The 27,715-nt window shown below is 33.6% G+C and overlaps 1 protein-coding gene across 9 annotated transcripts in view; it reads right to left on the bottom strand.

Annotated features, from left to right (window-relative positions):
• pHCl-1 (pH-sensitive chloride channel 1) overlaps positions 1–27,715 on the bottom strand; it is a 1,039,090-nt gene that overhangs the window by 377,556 nt on the left and 633,819 nt on the right. For all 9 annotated transcript variants that reach the window (XM_075374857.1, XM_075374859.1, XM_075374858.1 and 6 more), the window contains exon 4: positions 3,120–3,208. In XM_075374857.1, the coding sequence (XP_075230972.1) occupies positions 3,120–3,208 (89 nt within the window). The remainder of the gene's footprint in view (positions 1–3,119; positions 3,209–27,715) is intronic.

Genomic DNA, 27,715 nt, shown 5'->3' with positions numbered 1-27,715 from the left:
TTTACTTATTAGTAAGAAGAGCATTTGTCCCTTAATTACTACTTATTATTCTCGTACACTGAAATACTAATTGTACAAGTCGTTTAATATCGTAAGTCGCTTGATTTTGTTAATTAAATGATTATTTATTTTAAAATTATAAAAAACAGCATCATAGCATCGAGCAAACACATGATTTTATAAGAAACTAGCTGACCCGGCAATGCTTTGCCATTGCTAAATTTGAGTATATATATTAAATGAACACAAGTGAAAGGTTGATAAAATATAAAAAAACTCAACATTACCGAACTTCACAAAATTTATCCATTCCCTTTTCCCTTTCGCCCTTTTCCCTTTTCTCCTTCCATCTTTCCCACATTTTCCTCTTTTCCCTATTTCCTTTTTCTCTTTTCCCCCTTTTCCATTATTCCTTTTTTCCTCTTCCCTATTTAAATTTGTCCTTTTCCCTATTTCCATTTTTCCTTTCTCCTTTTTCCCGCGTGTAAATCGGTCCAGTAGTTTTTTAGTATATAGTGGACACACATACGAACACTGCCTTTTATATATATATATATATATATATATAAGAGGAATATATAAGAATATAAGAAGAAAGTCTGCTTGTACATTTGTTTGTTTGTTTAGTAAATATCTCGACACCGGCGCCACCTAGCGGGTATGGTTTTTGCAATTTTTTTCCTTTTCACGTGACTAATATATATTCTTATATATTCTGAATATGAGCTAATTCGGTCCATAAATACAATTTTTCTAAATATCTCAACCCCATTGTCTCCTAGCGGGTCCATTTTTCGCAAAAATATTTATTTTCACGCAACTAATATATATTCTGAATATTAGCCTAATCATAAATACAATTTTTCGAAATATCTCGACCCTAGGGCCACCTAGCGGGTACAAACTAATTCAGATACCTTCGCGGGCGGGCGTACAACTCACAAAAGTTTCATCGCAATCGGATGAATGGTATAGGAACGCGTACGGGAAAAACAAACAAACAAACTTTCATTAATATATATATATATATATATATATATATATATATATATATACTCTTTGCCTACAACAATTTCTCAATATGCTTAAATTAGACTTGGACTTATGCTACTTTTATACTGTTTATATTGGACCTTTCTCAGGTGCATTTGGAAGACTCATGTTTGAATAAAATCTACGAATAGACATAAAAAAAATAGGTTAGCGAGCGAAGCGAGAGTAGGTTAAGTTTGGTTAGATTATATTTATAATTTCTCTGCAAACACCTCCAAATACCCACTTATTAGAAAGAAAAAATTGAAAATAGTGACTGTCGGATTCCGAAAAAGAACCTAAAAAAATTAAACCTGTTTGATTTAATACTGTAAAAGTTAATACAGATACATATGAGCAAGAAAGTCTCTAAGCGGCTTCGTATCAGTAATAATATAACGAGCGAAATTTATTGTCGGACCATAAATTGTCCGACGACAATTCTGTACCTTCATCAGGGGGAAATTTACTCTAGCGGAACAGGCGACTGAAGGAAAATTTTGAAGTGAATTTTGATTTTTACTTGGCTTCATTCATCTCTTTATCAACCGGCTCAAATTTATGAACGGTTAAATTTTTTAATTTCTATTGTAAAACTATTTAAAATCAAATCGACACTGTACAAGAATACGGAGATAACAATTTTCCTTGAAAGGCCAGAAATTGCTAACATATTTGATAAAACGACCTAAAACTTGATGAGGATCGAGTTATACGTCCATAGTTTAATTCATGGAAAACGCGCATTCTATAAAAATGTTTCGATTGAGTTCTACAGACCGTAAATAGTAAATAGTGTATTAAAAAACCGTTTCAAAAACCGTATTATCCGCGTCTTACACGAGAACGTAAACATTGCTATGGTTGTTGTTTTAATATTATTTTTATAGAATAATGTAGAAAGGAATTAGCTTTGATTTGTTGTATATTACAATTTCTGATTTACTGAGAAATTAGAATACTCTAAATTCAGGCTTATTTATTTGCCAGATTATAATAAATCGTTATTAGTGTAATCTTATTGTAAAATTAATACTACTTTTTTTTATTTCCTTCTGTTCACTTACTTGATATCAAACTTCCCTTGGTACTTACGTATTAACGCCACCGTAGCTACAGCTTTATTTAAAAACAAAGTAGTCAATCAGATTTCGGTGGAAAATTGGCCGATGTAAAGTTTAACATAGATTCAAAACAGTCTCTTTATTAATTTTAATAAATGGTTATTTATCATTTTATAAATATAATTTAACCAAACTTAACCTACGCTAGCTTCGCTCGCTAACCTTGACTAATTAAAAGGAGTGTTTTGATTATTTAAATAATAAATAATTGCAATAATTACTGAATTTATTAAATAAATACTCAAAAAATTACGGTATTAATTAGTCAACGTTAGCGAGCGAAGCTAGCGTAGGTTAAGTTTGGTTGAATTATATTTATAAGATAAATAAATATAAATAATCATTTATTATAATTAATAAAAGGACTGTTCATTTTCCACCGAAATCCGATTGACTACTTTGTTTTTAAATAAAGCTGTAGCTGCGGTGGCGTTAATACGTAAGTACCCTTCCCTTAATCAAGCTACATCCAATATTAAACGACGTGTACAAATAATTCTATTCTTCTACCACAATTATTTTCAAAAAATAAACAATACCTTGGGAAAAAAGATACTTTTAAAAAATGTTAATTTTTTTCTTTACATCAACTGTATCTTAAGAGTTTAATTTATTAAATTGTATAAATTAATTAATGCAGTAAGAAAAATAATAAGAAAGTTATATAGTAATTTTTATTTTCTTATACTGAAATCAAATAATGAATCTTATAATTACTAAAATAATGTTAAAAAATCATTGAATCATGCCGGATATAAAAACAAAAATAATAATAGAAATATTGAAATGTAATAAGAGAGAAAAAGAAAACTATCAATATATAAAAAAAAAACAAAAAAAAAACGAGCTATATTTATAAAAAGAATATTTCTTATTTACAAAGATTATAAAAAAATATTTTTTAAAAAACCGAAAAAAGTGGTTATTTATTGTTAGTAGATATTAAACATTATTATAACTTACCGCTGACTGGTGGTAATAAACGTTTGTCATATCGAGTAGCCATCAGCAATGCATCCAATATCTCTTTGTCCGATCTACCATTCTCGAATCTGTAACACATAAATTCATTTGTTCGTTATACCCGTATTTTTTTCGATTATCACAAACATGTATCATAAATTAATTTACGTATAATATATTGTTTATTTACTCATCTTCCACTCTTAAACATCTTTTTAACATTTTCTCTGGATTTAAAATTTGTGATTAACATTAACATTAACATTAATTAATGTTAATGTTAGTGCCGTAATCGAAAAAATAAAAATTAGTGATTTAACAATATTATATTTATTTATTATTAAAATACCGTTTAGTTTTTCGTAAAAATAAAATAAAAATCGTGTGCGCTTACGACCGCACGGTCGAGCGAAAACTTCTATAGGTAATCGTTTCGAAGTAAAATATATACATTATATTAACGATCTTAATATTGTAGATGATATTACTTGGATGAATCAGGTACAAGACATAAATTAACATTATATACGTACATATATTATGTTTGTAATGACAAGTACATTTTGAAATATTAACCGTCACATTCCCGTAGGTATCAGTAACACATAAATTTACTTACATTTACAACGACTGAATTACACTTCAATGATATTTTCTAGTAATAGAACGATGATGAATTAAAGGTTATACTGAAAGATAGGTATAATAGCTACACGAATAATAAACATGTAAACCGAACAACAATTATAATTGTTTTAGCGCAAAACGGAACACATAGCCAAGCACAAAAGCCGCGGGATAACTAACTGACTAATCCTCTCTCGCTCGGACAAATTCGATTTCCCCGAGTTTAGCCGAATTAGCGTATCACAATAAAGCTTAACAGATCAAACGTATTCACTACCCAGCGGACTGTCCCCTCGCTCGGCTGGACTCGGTTGGCCCCACCTCACACGAATGAGCGTCTCACTTCAGAACCTGACGGATCAAGCTTTGTCAGTAACAATAAAAAGTGCGTGGTGCGCCTAAATAAGTTTTCGCTTAAAAAACAAAAAATCTAAAGAGAACTGAATTATCATAGTATAATCACAATTTTTTATTACTTATAATATGGTTTGATGCAACTTTATATTTCTTCTTATTCAGTGATGTTAATTTAATTACACTACATTTCTTATGCATTACCATTTACATACAACGCGCACACGCACACACACACACACACACACACACACACATATATATATATATATATATATATATATATAAAAGGTATTCCGGGAAGTTTGGCAAAACTTAAGGGACTGATTCAAGATATTAAAATAAACAAAAACGTTTATGTAAACAAGTATCACATCTCACTTCATTTTCCATCTTGACACAATTTTATGTTTTATCAATAAAAATCTATAAAATAATTAATTTTTTAACATGACTCTTATTATGGGAGCCAAACAATAATATGAGAGTCCATTTTCGTATCTTGAAAACGCGTTCTGACTTTTTATAGAAGAGCCAAAAATATAACATTATACTTCCAACGAAAATATAATAGACATTTAATAATGACGACATGCTTAATGTTTTATTAAGCCGCTTTAAATTAAAACAATACGTTTTGATTTTACTGCGAACGAAGTAAATTTGATCGCTTCAAGACACTTTGTCTATATAAATAAAAATGTAAATGTTCGTTTGTTCAAAATCTTAAATCTCCAAAAGTTCTTCACCGATTGTTTTGAAATTTTGACAAAACGTTGCATTAGAATACGCGCGTTTTTATATACCTACTATTTATATACCTAAGATGTCACCTGTGACAGGTAAAACATGCATTTTTTAAAAAAACAGCGCTATCTGTTGGACGTATAAACAACACACGCTACACTAAATATTTTACGATTCCATTTCAATGTTTCCGATATGTGGATACGTGTGTCTGTTATAGACGAAAAACCTAATGGACCGATTTACGCGCGGGGAAAAAGGGAGAAAGGGAAAAATTGGAAAAGGGAATAATCAAAAAAGCTAAAAGAGAAGAAGGTGAAAAAAGAAGGGGATAATGGAAAAAAAGGAAACGGGAAAAGGAAATGGGAAGGGGAAAAGAAAATGGGGAAAGGGAAATAAAGGGAAAAGATATGGTATGGAAATGCGAAGGGAAACCCAGGAACGGGAAAGGGAATACAATAAAAATGGAAAACGGGAAAGGGGAAAGGGGAAGAAAAAGAGGAAAAGGAGACGGGAAAGAGGGAAGGAAAAGGGGAAAAGAGAGAAATGGTAAAAGGGAAAAAGAAAAAGGTTAAATTTTGTGATGTTCATTTTGTTAATGTTTTATCAAACTTTCAATTGTGTTCATTAAATCTATATACTCAAATCTAGCAATAGCGAAGCATTTCCGTGTTTACCAGTTATCTAATAAAACATGCAGAAATTTCTCTTCATGAACAACAAAAATTCTGTCGTAAACATAAATGAGACATCTATTTTCGCTATTAGAAACGTTACATTTACTTGAGAAGCACAATCATATTTATTTTTTTAAAGGAAGGTTAATCCATATTTAAAGTTAGATGCCTATAATACATCTCATGGTAATTATTTAGAATTGTTTAAGTAGAATTTTCAAATCCTTTTAAAAAAATTGTCTTCAGATATAGACGAAGTTGTGTCGTTTGCAAAGTGTGTACCAATGAACAGGTAAAAATTTTAACACAAATCACCGATAAAGAATGAGAAAAGCAAGGGACAAAGATCAGTTCTTTGTGGTAGTCCCCTTTATAAATCTTGAAGTGAAGACTAACGTTTTAAATGTGTATACTTATTATAACGTGAAGTTCAACTCCCTGTTTACGGTTAGTAAAATATGATTTTAATCAACTTAAAGCAGCTTTTCTGACATCATAATTGGTAAAATTTTTTTATCAACCGGTGGATATTTTTACATATCATCATGGTTTAGTTATTTATTTCTTCAGTTATGGAACCCCTTGATTCCATAAATTGAAAGATTTAAATAGCAGAAAGGCTCCTGGAATAGACGGAATACCGGTAGAATTACTGCGCAGTGCAGTTTACATCAAAAATTAATTTAAACGTCAGGAAAACATTTTTGAAAGTATATGTTTGGAGTGTCGCTTTATATGGAAGTAAAACTTGGACGATCGGAGTATCTGAGAAGAAAAGATTAGAAGCTTTTGAAATGCGGTGCTATAGGAGAATGTTAAAAATCAGATGGGTTGATAACGTGACAAATGAACAGGTATTGCGGCAAATAGATGAAGAAAGAAGCATTTGGAAAAATATAGTTAAAAGAAGAGACAGACTTATAGGCCACTTACTAAAGCATCCTGGAATAGTCGCTTTAATATTGGAAGGACAGGTAGAAGGAAAAATTGTGTAGGCAGGCCACGTTTGGAATATGTAAAACAAATTGTTAGGGATGTAGGATGTAGAGGGTATACTGAAATGAAACGACTAGCACTAGATAGGGAATTTTGGAGAGATGCATCAAACCAGTCAAAAGGCTGAAGACAAAAAAAAAATGGAATCTCTTTCCAAAGATATCCTATGTTTACGATTTTTCTGTACAGCACACATTTGAAAAAGAAAAAAAAATAGTTTTAAGTTATGTTTGTAATTTTCATTTTTTTCTTAAAATTAAGTAACTGTTTTTTAATCTATCTTGAAATGGCGTTTTGCTGTTTGAAGTTTCTGGGTAATAATACATTCTTTTGTCCTTCATCTACAAAGACTAAAATAAAGCGATTTTTTTTTTGTTAATAAACATTGTTAAAGAAGAATTATAACATCTGATATATTTAAAAAATCAAATTAAAAAAATTGGAGAATATTTACTTTTTTCTCTTATAAAATAGATAGGAAAAAAAGTAAAAAAGGGACAAAACTGAAAAGAGAAGGTAGCGCTAGCTCGGTCGAGTATAAAAGACGGATGGATAAAAGTGCAAAGGGAATGCTAGAATAAATTGAAAGTTGAATGATAAAAAAAGAAAGGCGAGCAGAGTGAGGAACCGGTAGCTGAAATAGTCGAAAGAAAAGGTGGACAAAAGGAGTGTGAAAGTGTACACTAAGCACTTGAAGAGTAGTGTGCTGGTAAGAAAGAAGTGAGCGGAGGCCTTTGAATTACCATTCGTTTAAAGAATCTGGATAAAAACATAATGAAAAAAAGCATAGAAACACATTTACCCTCTCACACCATACATACAAATCTGTGTGTGTGCATTGAGTATATATATATATATATATATATATACTCAATGCTCACGCGCGCGCGTACACATGGAATTGAAGAGGATAAAAAAGAAGCGAGTCCAGTAGCTAGCATCATCTGTGATGTAAGATAGAAGATAAAAAATTATACAATATAATTGTTGAAGGCTTTTTTTATTTTACCATTTTTTTTTTAATGAGGAGAAGAACAAAAGAAAAGAAAAAATGAATGAAAAACAATATGAAACAATAGATAAAACAATAATTGGTACAAGAAGGATGATACGTACCCTAACGCAGAACAGTACAAATAAAGCAAATACAGTAAAAAATGCCCGAAAAGAATTGCATAACTTTCCACATTTGGCCTTGACAGACTTTTTATTTCAAATACTATTAATGAATTTAATTATGGAATATTAAGAGTAAAATTACGAAAAATATCAAAATGTTCAGTAAAAAAAATCTAGATCCGATTTGACCCCTTTGATCAAATGACGATCTTTATTTTAACAATTATACAGTATTAAAAGTATAATGAGAAAAAAATAAAAATTCTAAATAAAAGGTTTTGTGTTCATGTTGATCTTTTGCTCAACAGCTAACTCATATAATCAGATACGACTTAAAAGAACAGATGAAGTATCAAAAAGTACGAGTATTCTAAACTTTTTACTTTCCCGTCTAGATATCTGCTATAGCAGAGCTAGAGCTTGTCGCCAAATGGCTTCGACGCACGTGGCATATACTAACCTAATGGTGGCCCTGAAAAGGGCCATTTTTTTGCATTAGCTCTGAGAAGATCTGTTGGGTCCGGAAGCTGGTCCCCGGCGAAATCGGGGAGTTGCGGCTCGTCCATTGAAGTCAGACCGAGCAGTTGGGCAGTTGGGTTCTCACTACAGCGTGGCAGTGGTGGCCCCAGAGCCTTGCAGTGTCGGTCGTCCTTTGCCGGCGCGGCCGAGGTGGTTCTCCCCGAACGATCCCACGCTGAGCCCCGCCGGCAAGGGCTATTGAAGCCCGGCGAGCTGGAGCTAGAGCGGGAAGGTAGCGTCGGCATCTGCCAATGGTGGCGGATGTTGGCAGATGGTGAAAACGCGACGACAACTTACGGTAAGCTTCAGAAGGCTTTTGGAGAGGAGGTTATGTCAAGAGCTGAAGTTTTTCGGTGGCATAAAATTTTTAGTGAAGGCAGAACGAATGCTGAAGATGAAGACCGCAGTGGACGACCATCAACCTCACGGACAGATGTCAACTTGACCAGGGTGCGTGAAATCGTACTATCTCATCGAAGATTATCCGTGAAAATGATTGCAGAACTCAACATCAATCGACAAACGGTTCGTCTAATATTAACTGAAGAGAAAGATTTGTACAAAAATGGTCCCCAAAAATCTCACACAACAACAGAGAGAAACACGGAAAAATGTGGCAGCCGATCTGTTAGAGCAAACGGAAATCAATCCAGATTTGTTGAGCCGTGTTATCACTGGTGATGAAGGTTGGTTTTTTCAATTCGATTCAGAGACAAAACGCCAAAGTTCGCGATGGTGCTCAAAGGGATCAACCAGACCAAAAAAAGTTCTCATGTCAAAGTCAAAAGTGAAATGCACGCTTGTGTGCTTCTTCGATTCCAAGGGAATTGTTCATAAAGAGTGGGTGCCTCCTGGACAAACAGTTAACCGATATTTCTACAAAGAAATTTTAGAAAGAATTCGTAAACGAGTTCTTCGTGTCCGTGTCGACATTGCTGATAATTGGATTCTGCATCACGATAATGCGCCATCCCATACTGCTCTGTCAGCACAACGATTTTTAACCTCAAAACAAATTTCAGTACTACCACAGCCACCTTATTCACCAGATATCGCTCCGTGCGACTTTTTTCTATTTCCAAGAGTCAATATGGCGGTCAAGGGACACCGTTTTCAAACAACACAAGATGTCCAAAAAGCTGTGACGAGGGTCTTGGAGGATATTACAGAAGATGAGTTCCAGAAATGTTACCATCAATGACAGAAGCGCTGGAATAAGTGTGTGCAATCAGAGGGGAACTACTTTGAAGGAGACAACACTAAACATGAGTAAAACGGTAAGCATTTTTTTTCACAACAATCTCATTACTTTATTGTCGCACCTCGTATACCTAGTGATAATAAAAATCTCTACCTAAGCATCTATAAAGTATTCTTATATCGTATTTTTGTATTTCGCATTTATTTATTGTATTATATTTTTTTAGATCTCATTTTATTATTATAAAATTTCAATTAACAATTTTGCATTGTTTGAAGTAGGATTTGCATTATCTAAATTATCGTTTTTTTTTTGTTTAACTTGTGTTAGCGCCACCGACTTCAAAAATTCAATTCCGACTTCAAAAAGTTATTTGTTGTAAATACTTATACTTTAGTTAATAAAAAATAAAAATTTAATCACCGTGTTTGTTCGAGTACCCCTGCACCTTTTCTCTTGGAATTGGAGAGAAAAAATAAGGGTGTGGGGCTTACTTGAAACATAGCCTTTAGCCAGGATTATTTATGTAAACTAAACGTTTTCTTAGAAGTATTAAAATTCAATCGCATAAATATAGTTACATTAGGCTTTCGTTTATCAATACCGGATGCCGCTTATACAGAATACATCCTTAATTATTAACATCCTGTTCATATTGCCGATAGGAACGAAGTTATGGTATTTTTATAAAACCAATTCATTCTCTATAGGCTGCATCCGGTTCTAACGACACTACAGTTACAGTATCAGTTACCCATCGTCGTCTTGTCTATTCGCCATAGTCGTTGTACTGTTTGTATATGTGGGCGGTTATGTGCATTTTATCTGTTTAGTTTATCTTGTAAAGTTTAATACGGTGACTTATTTTAATTACGGCATTAAAATGAGTACAAAAGGATAGCGTCTACGATCTTTTACGGTAAATGAAAAACTGCGCGTTATAGAAGAGGCGGAAAAAATTGGAAATCGGGCGGCAGGAAGAAAATTTGACGTAGATGAAAGCTGCATTCGAGACTGGCGTAAGAAGAAATAACTTCTAATGAAAGACGCTGGTAATAAAAGGGCTTTTCGTGGCTTAAAGCCAAAATACACAGATATAGAAAAAAAATTGTACGACTTTGTTATGGAAAAAAGGAAATGCGGTTATGCTGTCATTTCAGAAATGTGTCGATCATATGCTCGTGAAATCGCTAAATCGTTGAACAAAGTTGATTTTAAAGCAAGCCGTGGATGGATAACACGATTTTTTGCACGTAATGATTTGTCAATAAGACGAAAAACGACCGTTTCTCAACGACTTCCAGATGCTTATGAACAAAAAATATTACATTTTCACAAATACATAATAGATCTTAGAAAAGATAAAGGCTATTTACCTTCTCAAATAGGAAACGCTGATCAAACCGCCGTATATTTTTAAATGTAATTTGACAAAACCGTAAACAAAAAGGTGAAAAAAGTGTTACGATTCGCACTGGTGGTAATTAAAAACAAAGGTGTAGTAATGCTTTGCATTACTTCTGATGGATGAAAATTACCTCCGTACATTGTTTTGAAAAGAAAATCTCTTCCTACCGTACAGGTAAATGGAGTTATTATCAGAGCACAGGAATCTGGTTGGATTGACGAAACCTTAATTTTAGATCGGATCAGGTGTGTATGGCAAAAGCGATCAGGAGATTTACTTAATAAAAAAAATACCGGAATGCTAGTAATGGATAGTTATCGGGAGTATACTACTGATAAAATGAAAGACATTTTAAAGAAGGGTATGACAGACCAAGTAATAATTCCAGGCGGATTAACATCTCTATTGCAACCACTAGATGTCTGCATTAATAAACCGTTCAAATCTGCATTAAAACAACTGTACAGTAAATGGATGGCTGATGAAAATTTCTTCAAACGCCCAGATTTTAACCGAATTTGTGTTTGGATAAAAGATGCTTGGGAAAATTTCCACGGAATTAGTAAGTAAAAGTTTTAAAAAAATGCGGAATATCTAATGAACTTGATGGTAGAGAAGACGATCACCTTTGGCAGAGCGACGTGGAGACTACCGGTAAATCTTCTACAGACATTGACAGTGACAGAGATTAATTCAAAATAAAATCCCGTACTAAAAAGCGTATTGAAATGATCCTTTTCAACATGATACTTTCTTTTCGTTCTACTGTCCTACTGATTCTGAACTAAATTATTACTAAAGGTAATAAATTATTAATATAATATTAATATTGTAATTTAAATGTACGAATTAAACGCTTTACTTTCTGAATATCTTCCTATTTACGTATTTTTTTATCGTATCTGTTGCACTTTAAAATACCGGTATATACTAGATTTGTTTTATTAGATTTTCGGTCCAGAAAACCGAGGTGCGGGGCTTGTTCGTGGGCGGGCGGTACTCGAATAAATACGGTATTTGTAACTTTTTAGTACTATTATTTATTGAAGTCCGTTTTTATTCTTCATAAATTATTTATTTCCCAATTTTTAGTGGTATTTAGTTCTTACGTATTACATTTAATATATTATGTTATAACTGTAATATATTAAGTATATTTAATATATATATATTATTATTATTTTATATAATTAAAAAAAGGACTACCAAGTGCGCTGTTCAAACCAGATAGTGACATTTAAAGGAATGTTGCCAAGGAAGGAATGAATGATCGTTTAAGGAAGAATAGAGAAAGAAATGCCAGGAATATTTCCGCAGAGACTTCTCAACAACAAGAACATAGACTCTCACGAATGAGAAGGTACAACAGTCGATTCTTATGAAATGAAATGAAATCAAGAGAGTCATGTTCATCGAGTCAGTTTAATACACAAACTTTGTCAAACGAAACGCAAGAGGAAGTTCTCACCGCCTCGGCTTGATATACGAAAAAGGAGAGTTACTGGAAGCTGTACTCATTAACTGTCGGCCTTAGAATGAAAGCTTATGACGGTTGCGTAACCATTTCACCAGTTTGTACAACATTCCAAACGACAAAGTGATACGTTAGATGCTGAACGCAGAATGCTACTTTTAATATTAAGTTGGGCATTAACTGTTCACAAACTGCTGGGTACAAGTCTTGACTGGGCAGTGATAGACCTCGGCAAGAAAAAATTTGCCATGGGGCAGATTTATGTCGCTCTTAGTCGAGTTAAACCTTTAGAGGGCATCGCTTTGTCTGATTTGAAACAGAATAAGTGATTAAATCGACTACTTGATGTCATTTGGACAAGGTTTGCGAATACCCGGTTAAAAAGAGTGTTTATAATAACTACAGAATATTATTTATAGCAAATATATATTTAACAGGCATCGTAGATGGTGATGTAGGTTGGGAGCTTGTTGTACGACTATTTATTTGATATTGCCAAATTAGAATTCGTTATTGCATAATATATATATTTATATTATAATTTTGCATTAGGGATGGTACACCTTTTTACCATTTTATATAAATATTAAACGAGGTTTAATATTTACATGGAGTTTAAAGGAAAGAAGCGAAGAAGAAAGGGAATGATTGTTTAAGGAATAAGAATAGAGAAAGAAATGCCATGAATATTTCAACGGAGACTAAACAGCGATAATATATTATTAACATTTACCGCCTTCACAGATTACTTCGGTAACTACGTTATCAGCATGGGAAAGCCTATAAAACTTAAACCAATGAACAAACACATTCACTCTTCCGTATCTCAGATTACACTTAATATCCTAGTCATACAGAGAACAGAGCAACATGTTGCTCTGTTCTCTGTTCTGATACGAGCGGTCAGCGGCTAAGGATGTCGAGCCGTTCGGTTTGTTTTTGGTATGTTTCCTAAGATTATCACCGGATTTGGTTAAAATTTATATGGGACATTCCGAAAGTATACTTTTTCGATTAAAAAAATATATATATCAATATCGGTTTGCTACCGTCGTAACAGACATTAAAAACAAAACACGAATTGATAACCTCAAATTTTTTTGATGTCGGTTAAATAGTAGATTACCGTCATACTTCTTTGTCCGATGGAGTCTAATATCAGGTCAAATATACTGTCTAGCCAATCATTTTTGCTAATTTTTCAACTTTTTTGGAGAATAAGTTTTTGAGATATGGCACAAAACAGTTTAGAATTTATGTTGAATATCTCCTACTAATAGAATTAAAACTTAATAGCTTAAATATTCGATATTAAATAACTTAATAAGTACTTTCATCGTACAAAATTCAATTTTTCTACGACCGCGATACAAAAAAAAAATTAAAATCTAAAAATGAACCCCCTTCTCTTTTTCAATTTCATCCAAAATTTAATGACATCAATATATAGAATCCTTTTTAGTCCTTTTCGAAGTATTTACGTTGTACAGAGTCATTCACGGGAACCGGATGTTTTTGAAGTGGGTTGTACTCGGGCGTTCGTGGTGGGAGGGGCACGTGGCCGGTGTCTGACGTTTCCTTTGTTCATAGCATTTACATTTTAGTCGTTGAGATGGAGCCGTGGACGCTAGACCAACGCCTGTACGCGTATGACAGTTTTGTGCGAAATAACGAATCCGTAACTGCTGTTCAGCGAGATTTCCGCCGTCAGTTTAATATTCATCGTAATGCAAGCGTCCCTTCTCGTAACACAATATTGCGACGGGTAAACAACCTTCGAACAAGCGGTTCAATATTGAAGAAAAAACCACCGGATCCCCGACGAACCGCTAGCACTCCGGAGAACATCGAATGAGTAAGGGAAGCCATTGTCAGAAGCCCACGCCGCTCTATTCAGAGGCATTCAGCAGCGCTTCAAATGAGCACAAGTACGGTAAGACGATTTCTGCATACAGACATGCATTTCCATCCTTACAATCGTGCAGCAGTTAAACGAGCAAGATTTCACGCAGCGATTACAATTTTGTCGACAAATGCTTACCATTTTCGAAGAAAATGAAAATTTGATATTGTTAATGAGTGACGAAGCCCATTTTCATCTGAATGGCTTCGTCAACAAACAGAATTGCCGGTATTGGGCAGAAAGAAACCCACATTAGCTTCACGAGAGACCACTTCATAGCCCAAAGGTGACTGTCGGGTGTGCAATAGGAAAGGTCGGTGTTATTGGACCGTATTTTTTTGAAGAAAATGACGCTGCCGTAACTGTAACAGCCGATCGTTACATTGCGATGTTGAATACGTTTTTCATCCCTGAGTTACGAAAACAGGGAATCGATTTTCAAAATGTTTTATTCCAGCAGGATGGAGCTACAGCGCACACAGCGAGGGCAACTATGGCTGTTCTCCGTAACTTGTTTCCGGGACGGATCTTTCTAGATTCGGCGACATTCCTTGGCCCCCTCGGTCCCCCGACTTGAGTAGTTGTGATTTTTTTCTGCGGGGGTTTCTGAACTCGCGTTTGTACGGCAATAAACCGCGTACATTGGAGGACCTAAAGATCGCAATTTGTCATCGCGTCACCCAGATTGATGTAGACATGCTGCAAAGAATTGAGGCCAGTTACCGTGAAAGGCTACAAAAATGTATTGCCCAAAATGGACATCACTTGCAGGACATAATTTTTCGTTCACGAGTAAGTAACAAATGCTTTGATTTAACAAGTGTTTCAGTACCAATAAAACTTTCTTAAAATAAATATTCAATTTTTTATGATTAATTTAAAAACATCCGGTTCCCGTGAATGACCCTGTACTAGTTCATGTATGTTAATCAAAGTAGAGGTCAACTCACGTATGTACACGTACTTGACAGAAATGATGACGTAATCTTCCAGAAATTACTTTTTTTTTTGAGTTTGTTCGATTAAGAGGGTCTTGCAACGTCGACATTTATAAAAATTTCGGTACTCAATAAAATTTTGATGGATTGGTATACGTACCGTTTATAGTTATACTGCTGGGAGCAGGAACAGATTTATAACCGGTAAAATAAAAATTATTGCAGATCGATCTCGACAACTATAGTGTATGTAATATCCGAAGGCGGGTCTGTAGTACGCTATGGCAATGCACTTAACATCACTTAACGACTTCTCCTCACACCAACAGTCGAAGTAGTGTACGCCAAAAGTCACATCAATTAATTTGCAATGACTTGCACCGTATCTAACTACACGTAATTATTATAGTAACGTATTACGTTCTGTTAATTGTTATTACAAATAAAATTATTATTTTGTTCATAATGTATAAATTATGAAATAATTTATCTATTTTTTTGAAAATTAATATTTTATTTTAAAGTATGTTAAGCTAAGCTTTTGCTATAAATAAACAGTAACAATGACGTAAAACAAAAGTATATGAAATGAGTTGCTTATTTATTATAGACTATAATGCTCTGATTTTCTAAGACGTGGCGTAGTTATTTACGAATATTATTTCTAAATAGCACGTACGCACCAATAACTAATATTCTTTTGAGTTTTGTAGGCCTAAAAAACTACAAAATAAAAATAATAAATTGTAAAAAAATACATAAATAGTGTTAGAGAAAAGCGAGTAAAAGTAATACAATTGTAATCATTGTTAAATTTATTATTAAATAATTATGAATACTACAGAGATATTAAGGTCGTATAATAATAAACATAAAATTAATTTAATTAGTTAAAACGTTGATTCGTACTATATTTTATAAACATAAACCGTGAAAGATAATTTATATAGTAGTTCAAATAAATAATTAATAATTAAACGATTAATTTAAATAAATAAATAATATCAAAAATAAATGAATACGGTAGAATAAACAATGATAAAAAAAATATAAATAATAATAAATACAAATCTGCACCAATTGGAGGTCTTAATTTTATAGCATCCAGTAGCATGTATTCCATTTGTCGGGTATACCCCGTAGGGAAGACCTTTAGAGGACCCGGCTTTAGATTTTACATACACTGTAGTCATCTAATGACAAATCAGAGAGTAGAATCCCCGTCACTGAGAGAAAAGAGGCATAAATAAGAATTGCTTTCTTTGAAATTAATGATGTCCATAGTACAGCTCATCTTTTTGATGAACACCGTGAAGATTTCAATTATAGCACTGTATAACATTTAAATTTCTACTGGTTCGCCGATATTTTATAAATTAATATAATCGGCTCACTGAAAAAGGCATATGATACGGAATGCTTGTTCTTAATGAGAATCTTTACCCTACCGCAATCGACAAAGAAATCACGCTGAAACGTGTAAATAATTAATACCGGTTGAGAAGAATAATAATAACTCCGATCATTAATGGATGATGACAATAAAAAAGGATATGTTAATATATCGGGAAGCATGTAAAATCATAGACGAATAGTCAGAAACTGAACAGCAGAAAATAAAAGAAGAACGTATTGGAAACGGATTGAATGTGTACTCTATCGACCGACTTTTAAAACGTTCCATGATATTTTGAACTGTAAAAAAAAATCTAGTAAGTTAATTGGTTTTAGGCCCTTAGGGTTACGAATCAGAAAGGAAAATTATTATTTTTCATTCCTGTCATCCTTTTTGTTAGAAGAATCTGCCCCGAGCAGTTTTCTACAAACATACCGACCGACTTTTACTATGTGAATAGAAATATTCTAGTGCAGCTCTGTTTAATATTCATATTTTACTACTTCTTTCAGTTAATTTGTATAAAAATAGGGTACAAATTAAATTTAATATTTCTGTTGATATTAAACAATGAAGTCAAATAATGTGTGTGTCATATAATTAAATAATTCAAATTATTTTACGGTAGAAATAAATACTGTATAAGCTAGTAAGATGTTACGGCTGACAAAAGACATCGATTACTTTTAAAAATGGCACAGACTTGAAATAATAAGCACCTCGTGCCAAGCGTATTAGGGAAAGTGAAGAGTGAAACGGTTTCCTTTTATCTTCTTCACAGAGCCAAATCACATATCAACATATCAAGCTCACTTAAATGGTAGAGGATACATCCTAAAAGTGATATCTTTGCACTGTTCACCCAAAATAATTGGGATCATTATTTTTAGAAAAAGTCTAACGCGGCTCCGACTAGCGCTGCGTATACTCAGATGGATACTTACGTAAAAGCAGAGGATGACTGTGGCAGATAGCGTCAAAAAATTAATCGATAAACTCCCTTATATGGAGAAAAATGTAGTAAATACAGAAATGAAAAGAAATTAAAAAAGATTAGCAATAATTTATTAAAAAAGTAAATAGCTAAACATTTTATAAAATTACTCGTTAGAGTTGGAGCTGGAAATGGATCTATCCTATTCTTAGAGGGAGGCTATTTGTTATTTATCCGTGATTCTGAAAAGTTTTCATATAAAATGCCAGTCTTTAAAAATATTTCCACATTAAATTTTTGAACATTTAAAGTCGTTTACATTTGGATTAATAAAATTTTTACTTTAGAAGGAAAGCAAAGGGGTAAATTCTGATTTTGACGCACAAGGCGGAGAGAAGCTTTTTATACTACTATCAGTTTCAAAAAGGATTCCTGTAAAAAATTTTCACTAAATTGCATTTGAATCGAGGTATTAGTTTTAAGTCCTAAAAAGATTTCTTTTGGATTTTTTTTTTATATATGTAGGAAGAGATTTTTGAAAAAAATTTAACTCTACAAAATTTTCGAAAGTTGCCTAATGTATTTGAAACCAAAATATACTTATTCCTACTTAGTTATCATTGGTTAGCCCCTAGAACGATTTTCATAAAAGCTTATTACCATTACTGATTCGTGTAATTATAGAAGTTAGCAAATGAAACGTCATGAATGTATGTTAACAATTTCAAGTAAAACAATCGCTTACTGATACACAGAGTATCCCAAAAATCGTTTTACTGAGAAAAAGAACTAAAATCAGTACTACTTTATTACTAGAAATTAGGAAAAAAACGAGCCATAGGCCAGGTTCGAAATTTTACATTTCATTACATACCTTTCTGTTAAATGTTTCTGTAAAGTCGGTAAAGTCGATAGATGGGTGGAATATATTGAAGAGTTATACGGAGGAAATGAATTAGAAAATGGTGTTATAGATAAAGAAGAGGAAGATGAGGAGGATGAAATGGGAGAAACAATACTGAGATCTGAATTTAAGAGAGCATTAAAAGATTTAAATGGCAGAAAGGCTCCTGGAATAGACGGAATACCTGTAGAATTACTGCGCAGTGCAGGTGAGGAAGCGATTGATAGATTATACAAACTGGTAAGTAATATTTATGAAAAAGGGGAATTTCCGTCAGACTTCAAAAAAAGTGTTATAGTCATGATACCAAAGAAAGCAGAGGCAGATAAATCTGAAGAATACAGAACAATTAGTTTAACTAGTCATGCATAAAAAATCTTAACTAGAATTCTATACAGAAGAATTGAGAGGAGAGTAGAAGAAGTGTTAGGAGAAGACCAATCTGGTTTCAGGAAAAGTATAAGGACAAGGGTAGCAATTTTAGGCCTCAGATTAATAGTAGAAGGAAGATTAAAGAAAAACAAACCGACATACTTGGCGTTTATAGACCTAGAAAAGGCATTCGATAACGTAGACTGGAATAAAATGTTCGGCATTTTAAAAAAAGTTAGGGTTCAAATACAGAGATAGAAGAACAATTGCTAACATGTACAGGAACCAAACAGTAACAGTAATAATTGAAGAACATAAGAAAGAAGCCGTAATAAGAAAGGGAGACCGACAAGGATGTTCCCTATCTCCGTTACTTTTTAATCTTTACATGGATCTAGCAGTTAATGATATTAAAGAACAATTTAGATTCGGAGTAACAGTACAAGGTGAAAAGATAAAGATGCTACGATTTGCTGATGATATAGTAATTCTAGCCGAGAGTAAAAAGGATTTAGAAGAAACAATGAACGGCATAGATGAAGTCCTACGCAAGAACTATCGCATGAAAATAAACAAGAACAAAACAAAAGTAATGAAATGTAGTAGAAATAACAAAGATGGACCACTGAATGTGAAAATAGGAGGAGAAAAGATTATGGAGGTAGAAGAATTTTGTTATTTGGGAAGTAGAATTACTAAAGATGGACGAAGCAGGAGCGATATAAAATGCCGAATAGCACAAGCGAAACAAGCCTTCAGTAAGAAATATAATTTGTTTACATCAAAAATTAATTTAAATGTCAGGAAAATATTTTTGAAAGTATATGTTTGGAGTGTCGCTTTACATGGAAGTGAAACTTGGACAATCGGAGTATCTGAGAAGAAAAGATTAGAAGCTTTTGAAATGCGGTGCTATAGGAGAATGTTAAAAATCAGACGAGTGGATAAAGTGAGAAATGAAGAGGTATTGCGGCAAATAGATGAAAAAAGAAGCATTTGGAAAAATATAGTTAAAAGAAGACACAGACTTATAGGCCACATGCTAAGGCATCCTGGAATAGTCGCTTTAATATTGGAAGGACAGGTAGAAGGAAAAAATTGTGTAGGGAGGCCACGTTTGGAATATGTAAAACAAATTGTTAGGGATGTAAGATGTAGAGGGTATACTGAAATGAAATGACTAGCACTAGATAGGGAATCTTGGAGAGCTGCATCAAACCAGTCAAATGACTGAAGACAAAAAAAAAATTTTTCTGCCAATTGTAACTAAATAACGTTATGAATTTAGCGTATTATAACAAAAAGCTTTACCACGTAAAGCTTCATAATCCTGAATATTTTTAGCTGTTTCTCAAGTTTTAATTTTTTAACACAGTTCTAACTCCAATTTTTTCCTTTTTCATCTTCCAAAACACAAATATAATTTTAGATAAATTGTTCGTATCAAGAAGTAAACATCGTTCGAACGAATGAAATGTTCGTGCGCTACGCACAGCCGCCCGGTGCACCACGTTAGTCCGCACTGCTCCAATAGCAGCTAATATAAAAATGTGAGCATATAGGACAAACAAACCCACACACCATCCTTTTTTTTCGGGAAAGAAAATAATAAATGTATTAAAAATTACATATTAGGATTAATATTGAATTAAAGTTGTTGTACTGTGAATTAAAGTTGTTCTACAAAACACGAATTATTAAATACGAGTTTGAATATAAAATAATTAAACATAAAAAAAAAAAAAAAATGAAACAAGACGAAGCATATGCCGTATTAAAGAAGGGAACTTGTAATGATGAACTTTCTTTTTCTGTTTAGTTTCTGAAACCACCGTAAGGCATTACTTCAGAGGATAAATGAGCATAATATGTATGAATGTAAATGAAGTGTAGTCTTTCAGAGTCTCAGTCGACCATTCCTGAGATGTGTGATTAATTGATACCCAACCACCAAAGAAAACCGGTATTCACGACGATCTATTATTCAAATTCATATAAAAGTAACTGCCTTTACTAGGAGTTGAACCTAGAATTCTCGACTTCGAAATCAGCTGATTTACGATGACGAATTGACCACTAGACCAGCCCGGTAGGCTTGTAATGATGAACTGACAAAACATTCACGGTCCACATGTCTCAGAAATAATAACATTCCAAGTATGTGGCGCGTGAACTATATAAACACACGCTTGACACGTGCCATTCCAAACTTGCGCGTATATGGCCCGATATTAGTCGATGAATCCCCATACTCGTAAATGGTATTGTGGAGAAGCTCCTTCTTGTTACCAAATAAATTTATTTTTTCAAACATTAACCTGATTCAGATAATCCTCCTCTTGCAGCATTTAAAGATATGAATTTCCAGTAACATTTTCCTTAAGGAAGTACGGGCTCGCATACTGACACCATGGGCTATACATTTATACCTAAAACATTTAACTCGTGCTGAGTTACAACATCATTTTAAAAACGGTAGTTAAGGATTTAAATCGCTCCAGTAGACACTGTTTTTAACGGTAAATAAAAGCGTTAATTTTGGAGCTTCATTTATCCAAAGAGTACAAATTTGGAAATTTAGTTCTGCCTCACAATGGATCAGAAATCGTTCTGAAAATTCTATACGTTTGTCGTAGGTAATAATTTTCTAAAAATAAATAATATTAGAGATACAGTTTTGGGATGAATTTTATAGATAAAAAACCACATGAAACCACTAAACTTGCTTGTAATTTTTAGTTTCAAGGATTTCAATATTTATACCCCAGCAGCAGAAAACAGGAAGAAATTTTTTCCAAGCTACAACAAGAAAACGAAGCCCATTTTTATGCGACTCATTTTTCTTTGTTTTTACTTACAGAACATGTCCTGAAATTCTTTTCGTTTCTACGTAGTCTACTGACATCTTCTAGTGCGTTTTTAAAAAAAATTTTGTAGATAAGATTTAATATTCAATGAATTATTTTCGAATACTAAGTAAACTATGGCATTTTAAATAATAAATTCAGCCGATCTTTTTGCCCAGCTTTCCTAGAGGTTAGAATAACTGTTTTAGGTATAGTTATTATGTTTTGGTCATATATAACCGTTCTAGGTCGGCTCATTTTTGGTAAATCATGTACGCTTCCGGTGATCTCAAATTTTCTATTTAAATTGTAATCAGTTTGTTTTATTGGAGCTGAAGTGTCTAAAATAGAATGTCTGTTACAGGACGAAAACGTTTTATAGATCGAACGCAGGTTAGTCGTACATTTCATGTCTACAAATGAATATTTAAGTAGATAATAAATTAAACATTTTTCAGTTCGGTAATGCAACTTTTGGGATACCAGGGAGTCCCATATAAAACGCAACCCATCAATCACTCATCCATGAAATTTCAAAAGTCAAGCTTACTCCCCTACTCGTTACTGAAATGGACTCGTCCAACGTCTGAACATCGCGGCGACGCAGTAGAATACTACTGATAGTAACAACAATGCAATCATAACGTTCAGCGTATTGCTAGAGACAAGATGGTGTTTTCGCTAGATGAACGTGTTTTCATTGTCGAGTCGTACTTCAGTACGAAATCGGCGGTTGCAGTGCAAGATTTGTTTCGCCATAAGTACCCGGATAAACCGGCTCCTAACAAATCATCAGTATTAAGGTTAGTCGCAAAATTTAGAGAGACCGGTTCTGTTAATAACAAGGAACACAAAAGATCTGCGTCAGTGTTGAATACAGATACAGTCGCTAAAATCAAAGACCGATTACTCGCCTCGCCAAATAAACCGATCAGACGTTTGTCTGCTGAAATTAATTTGTCTAAATCGACTGTTCATCGGGCGACCAAACGATTACAATTACGACCTTATCGCATTCAAACAGTTTATCGACTTCTTGAGCCCGACAAAGTAAAACGGCTACAATATCGTTAACGGTTCCGTCGATTTCTGTGCGAGGGAATTAAGGTTATGGATTCGTTATTTTTCACAGATGAAGCAACGGTTTCATTCGGATGGCTACGTAAACAACCAAAACAGTAGAATTTGGAGCGCTGAAAATCCCCACGTTTATCACGAAAAACAATTACACCCGCAGAAGTCGGGCGTGTGGTGCGCGATATCGCGGAAAAAAATAATCGGTCCTATTTTTTTCGAGTATACCATTAATGGAAGAGGAAGACAGACACTGCCGGCTACAACATGACGGTGCGACATCGCACTACGCAGGTTCAACTTCTGATTTCGTCGAGGAATTCTTTGGTAATCGTGTTATCGGTCGAGACTTGTGGCCACCAAGATCTCCAGATTTGACTGCGGCGGATTTTTTTCTACGAGGTTACCTCAAAGAAAAAACCTACAGCGACAAACCGCGAACACTTGAACGATTGAAAGTCAATATTGAACAAGCTGTATTAAATATCCGGCCACAAACTTTGAAAAAAGTTGCAGGAAACGCTGTAAAAAGAATTGAAGTTTATATTCAAGAAGATGGCGGCCACTTCCAACATTTACTCTAAATGTAAGGTAATGGATGGTAATAATAAAAATTACATTTACATTTACACATGCCTTTTTATTATTTCAATACCTACCAATATAAGGTTGGGTTGCGTTTTATATGGGACACCCTATATATTTAATTACGCCGTTGTTTTTTTCACAGTTTAGATTCAAGGGAACTTCAAACCGTTAAAAATAAAAAAAAAGGGGTTACCAAAAATTTTGACCAATTATAAATACTTGCCCGTTTTATAGTACTTTACTGCATAGAAAAACTAAAAAAGCAAAAATTGTTACATTGCAACGTATTATGCAGTAATAAAAAACCAACAAAGATTTTAAAAATAATGATAATAACAATCAGAAATTTATTAATTTACTTTATTTTGCATTACGATATAATAATCGTCATATAAGAAAGCATTTATTTAAATTTACATTAAGGTACTAGGTAATTTTGTTTTAGAAAGCAAAAAAAGATAAAAAAATGAACAAAAAAAAAGAACAGAATTGTCAACAACCGTACGATGCATCATTAAATCTTAAATGAGTATATTTGAATACAAAGTACAAGAAAATACATAAGGAAAGAAAAGAAAAAAAGAGATTCCTTGTTTTATTATTCCTATTATTTTTCTACTAGAGTTCATCAAACCGTACGTCAAAGATCTTGCTGCAAAAACTTAGCACGGAAAGTTACTGTAGTGAATTTAATTTACATAACCGATAATCTAGATTTCTCTAGAATATTTATATTGCATAATGTAGTGTGATTTTCTGGATAAAATTCACTCAGAATATTTCCACAGATTTTTATGTTTTGTTGAGCCCGAGTAAAACAAAATTGAAAATTATAGATATACGAATTCTTTTCATATATGAAACATATTTTCCCACCACCCGTGGTCGATAAACAACTCTTATCATGTTTATTCATGTTAAATTTATATGTTCTACGAACAGGAAAATTTTTGAATTATTTTTCTGTTTTATAGTCCCGTATCAAAGAATTTTCATATTAAAAAATATTAATTTTAATCAAATTCTTAAAATTATTACAAAATAAAATTGGAAAAATATAAAACGACTCCTTCTCCCTCACTCTCTCTACGTTAAAAAATGATCGGCTGTTCGTTAAAAGATACGATTTTTAGAAGAAAAAAAAAGTCGATAATTATAAGACTATCGATTGTCATACGGCTCTACTTTTCATCTAAGTTGAAATAACCTTTTCATATAATAGAATCATTTCAATATCTGTTACCTTGTATAGTGACAGATATTTAGATGCGGACCCACCGGGTTGGTCTAGTGGTTAACGCGTCTTCCCAAATCAACTGATTTGGAAGTCGAGAGTTACAGCGTTCAAGTCCTAGTAAAGCTAGATATTTTTACACGGATTTGAATACTAGATCGTGGATACCGGTGTTCTTTGGTGGTTGGGTTTCAATTAACCACACATCTCAGGTATGGTCGAACTGAGAATGTACAAGACTACACTTCATTTACACTCATACATATCATCCTCATTCATCCTCTGAAGAATTATCTAAACGGTAGTTACCGGAGGCTAAACAGAAAAAAGAAAAAAAGATATTTAGATGCGGCTATATTGTAAAGATATATATTTCATTTATATACCGAGTGACCCATGAAGAAACGGAAAAATTTCAGGACATATTTTACTGGTGAAAAAAAATGAAAAACATCATATAAACATGGATTTGGAAACGCTTTCTTTTCGAGTTACGGCTACCGAAAATTTTCGCCCAGATTTCATCCCTTTGAATAAAAAGAACCCTACTGTAATTTTTGGGACCCAAATTAAGGACTAAAATTGGTAATACTGTATGTAATTTGAGTCTGGGAGATAGGATAATACAGGTCCCGGAACTGTAACTCCAGTAGTTTTTAAGACAACCGGCGGAAAACACAAAATTCCGTGTGGAAAAACAATTTTTTTTTCTTAGATTTGTAGTACAATAGCTTTGTTAAGTTACTAATAAATGCAAAAGATTTAGTAACAAAACTTGTAGAGAATTTAATTCTGATAATAATAATGTAAATACAGCCGATAAAAAATAAATAAAAACTTAAAAATCGGTTTTTAATTGAAGCAAAATAGACAGAAAATCGAATTATTCTGTACATAATAAACATTATTCTTAATATAACGAAACAAAAAAATAAAATACATGAAATGATAAATGGTAACCGAATAAAAAAGGACGTTGTTCTCGCCCTAGGTAAAAATATACTCGTCTTCAAAAAGTGGCGAATAGGATAGGCACCTCCTGCTTAGAGATCTTTATGAAATTATCCCTTAGACTCATGCTGCGTCCTTCTGTAAGCAAATCATCAAACCTTTTCCATATTCTTAATCATTTCTTCTTTCTCATTTTAAGTTCGTAGTTGTAGGTTAGACCTTGCCAGATCAATGTTGAGAATAGAGATGACTGGTATATCCTTGATGGGATTTAGCGGGGTAAAGCGGTTATTTATGATCGGTCCACTAACAAGATACTGGTTCCTGTCTGATGGATACACAGCAAGCCTATCGGTTAGCTTTATGTGGATAAAGTCAGACCAAATTCCAGAAATCCATGATTCTGGAGACGAAAGAAATATCATTTAGTTTTTTTTTTATATTGGAAAACAGTACTGAGATAGTTTTGTAGAATTTTTCAGTCTACTAACTACATCGAGTGGGTTACATTGATTTTCTGAAGAGTGGTGGACTCTATGCTGCTGTTAGTATCTGATATACATTCCAGAAACTCTTAACACGGCTTGTAAATTATAAAAATTGTCATCTTTTCATCACAATTGTTACCTTAATTTATATAATATGATTTGTTCTGGCAAAATTAATCTCCATTCTCACCGATTCCTCTTTCACGTATAAAAATAATCACAACTGTCTTTACAAGTCTTCTTCCTCTTGATTATTATTAATTCTCAGATAAGTCTTTAAAGATGGTTGACAACATTGCAAAAAAAAAAGATTGTTTTTCTGAAGCCCGATCAAAAACTTTATTGTTTTTTACTGTGACAATGCCTTACACAGCTGATGATCATATCGTGGTTCTCCAACCGGTACGACTAATATCTGTTAAAGATGTAAAAATTTAACAAATAAAAATAAAATGATTTCAAAATATTCGTGACGTTTAGATAATTCTAGTTAGAAAATTCAGGTATCAGAAATTAAGAATCACTCTCTTATTTTGTAGAAAGATTAGTTAATTTTTCATCCTTTCCTCGATCTCCTTTATGTATAAAATTCCTTTTGCAAAAGTTTGATATTTAATTAGTAGGGCTGTACCAGAAAACAAATTTGTTGATTTTCTTATATATTTATGAATTTGTTTTTTATCGTGCATCGATATCTTTATTTCATTATTATGCCACAGCATCTTACATTTTCTAAATATACGAGGGTTATTTTTTTTTCAAGGTCCGATCGGTCACGAAATTAAAACCACAGTGAAAATAAAAATTTTTTTATTTGTAACAAGTACTTACATAATTACGCTATTTATCTACATAGTCGCCACTCCGACTTAGACATTTGTCGTAGCGTGGTACCAACTTTCCAATACCCTCGTCATAGAACGGATCCGCCTGTGTTTTCAGCCGTGTTTCTACGCTGGTTTGCAGCTCGATGTCTGGGCCAAAATGTTGTCCTCCTAGCCAGCGTTTCATGTGAGCAAAGAGGTGAAAATCGGATGGAGCCAAGTCCGGGCTGTATGGTGGGTGATCAAACACTTCCCAACGAAAACGCTGCAGGAGCTTCTTTGTTACAGCTGCAGTGTGCGGCCGTGCACTGTCATGGAGAAAGACAATGCCTGATGTCAACATTCCTCTCCGCTTATTCTGAATTGCCCTTCTTAGACGTTGAAGAGTAACGCAGTGTGAGGCTGCAGTGATGGTGGTGCCACGTTCCATGAATTCCACCAAGAGAACTCCATTCCGGTCCCAGAACACAGTAACCATACACTTTCTGTTGGAGAAGGTTCGCTTGAACTTCTTTGTTTACTGGGAGAATGAGAATGCATCCACTGTTTGGATTGTTCTTTTCTTTTTTCAGTTTCTAAATGGACCCGTGTCTCGTCCACTGTGACAATTTTGTTCAAAAATCTTCTCCTTCATTGTGGTACGCTGGAGAAACGTTAGGGAGGCGTCCATTCTCATTGTTTTGTGATGGTCGGACAGCATCTTGGAAATCCATCTCGCACACAGTTTGCGGTACTAAAGTCTCTCATTCACAATGGTGTAAAGCGCTGACCTTGAAATTTCAGGAAACGAATCGCTCAATACAGAAATTGTGAACCGACGATTTTCTCGAATCGCCTCATCCACTCGCTCAACGAGATCATCGGTTGACACTCGTGGCTACCCTATCCGCCTGCATCATGAACATCTGCTCGTCCTACTTTAAAGTTCCTGCACCATTGTCGCACTTTGTTGTCACTCATTGATGTTTCACCACACACATTACTTATTCGTCGATGAATTTCAGCTGCATTACACCCCTCAG

This window comes from Lycorma delicatula, chromosome 9 (assembly GCF_047948215.1).
Source record: "Lycorma delicatula isolate Av1 chromosome 9, ASM4794821v1, whole genome shotgun sequence".
NCBI lineage: Eukaryota > Metazoa > Arthropoda > Insecta > Hemiptera > Fulgoridae > Lycorma > Lycorma delicatula.
The sequence above is the reverse complement of the archived record's forward strand: the minus strand, read 5'-3'. Positions and strand labels throughout refer to the sequence as shown.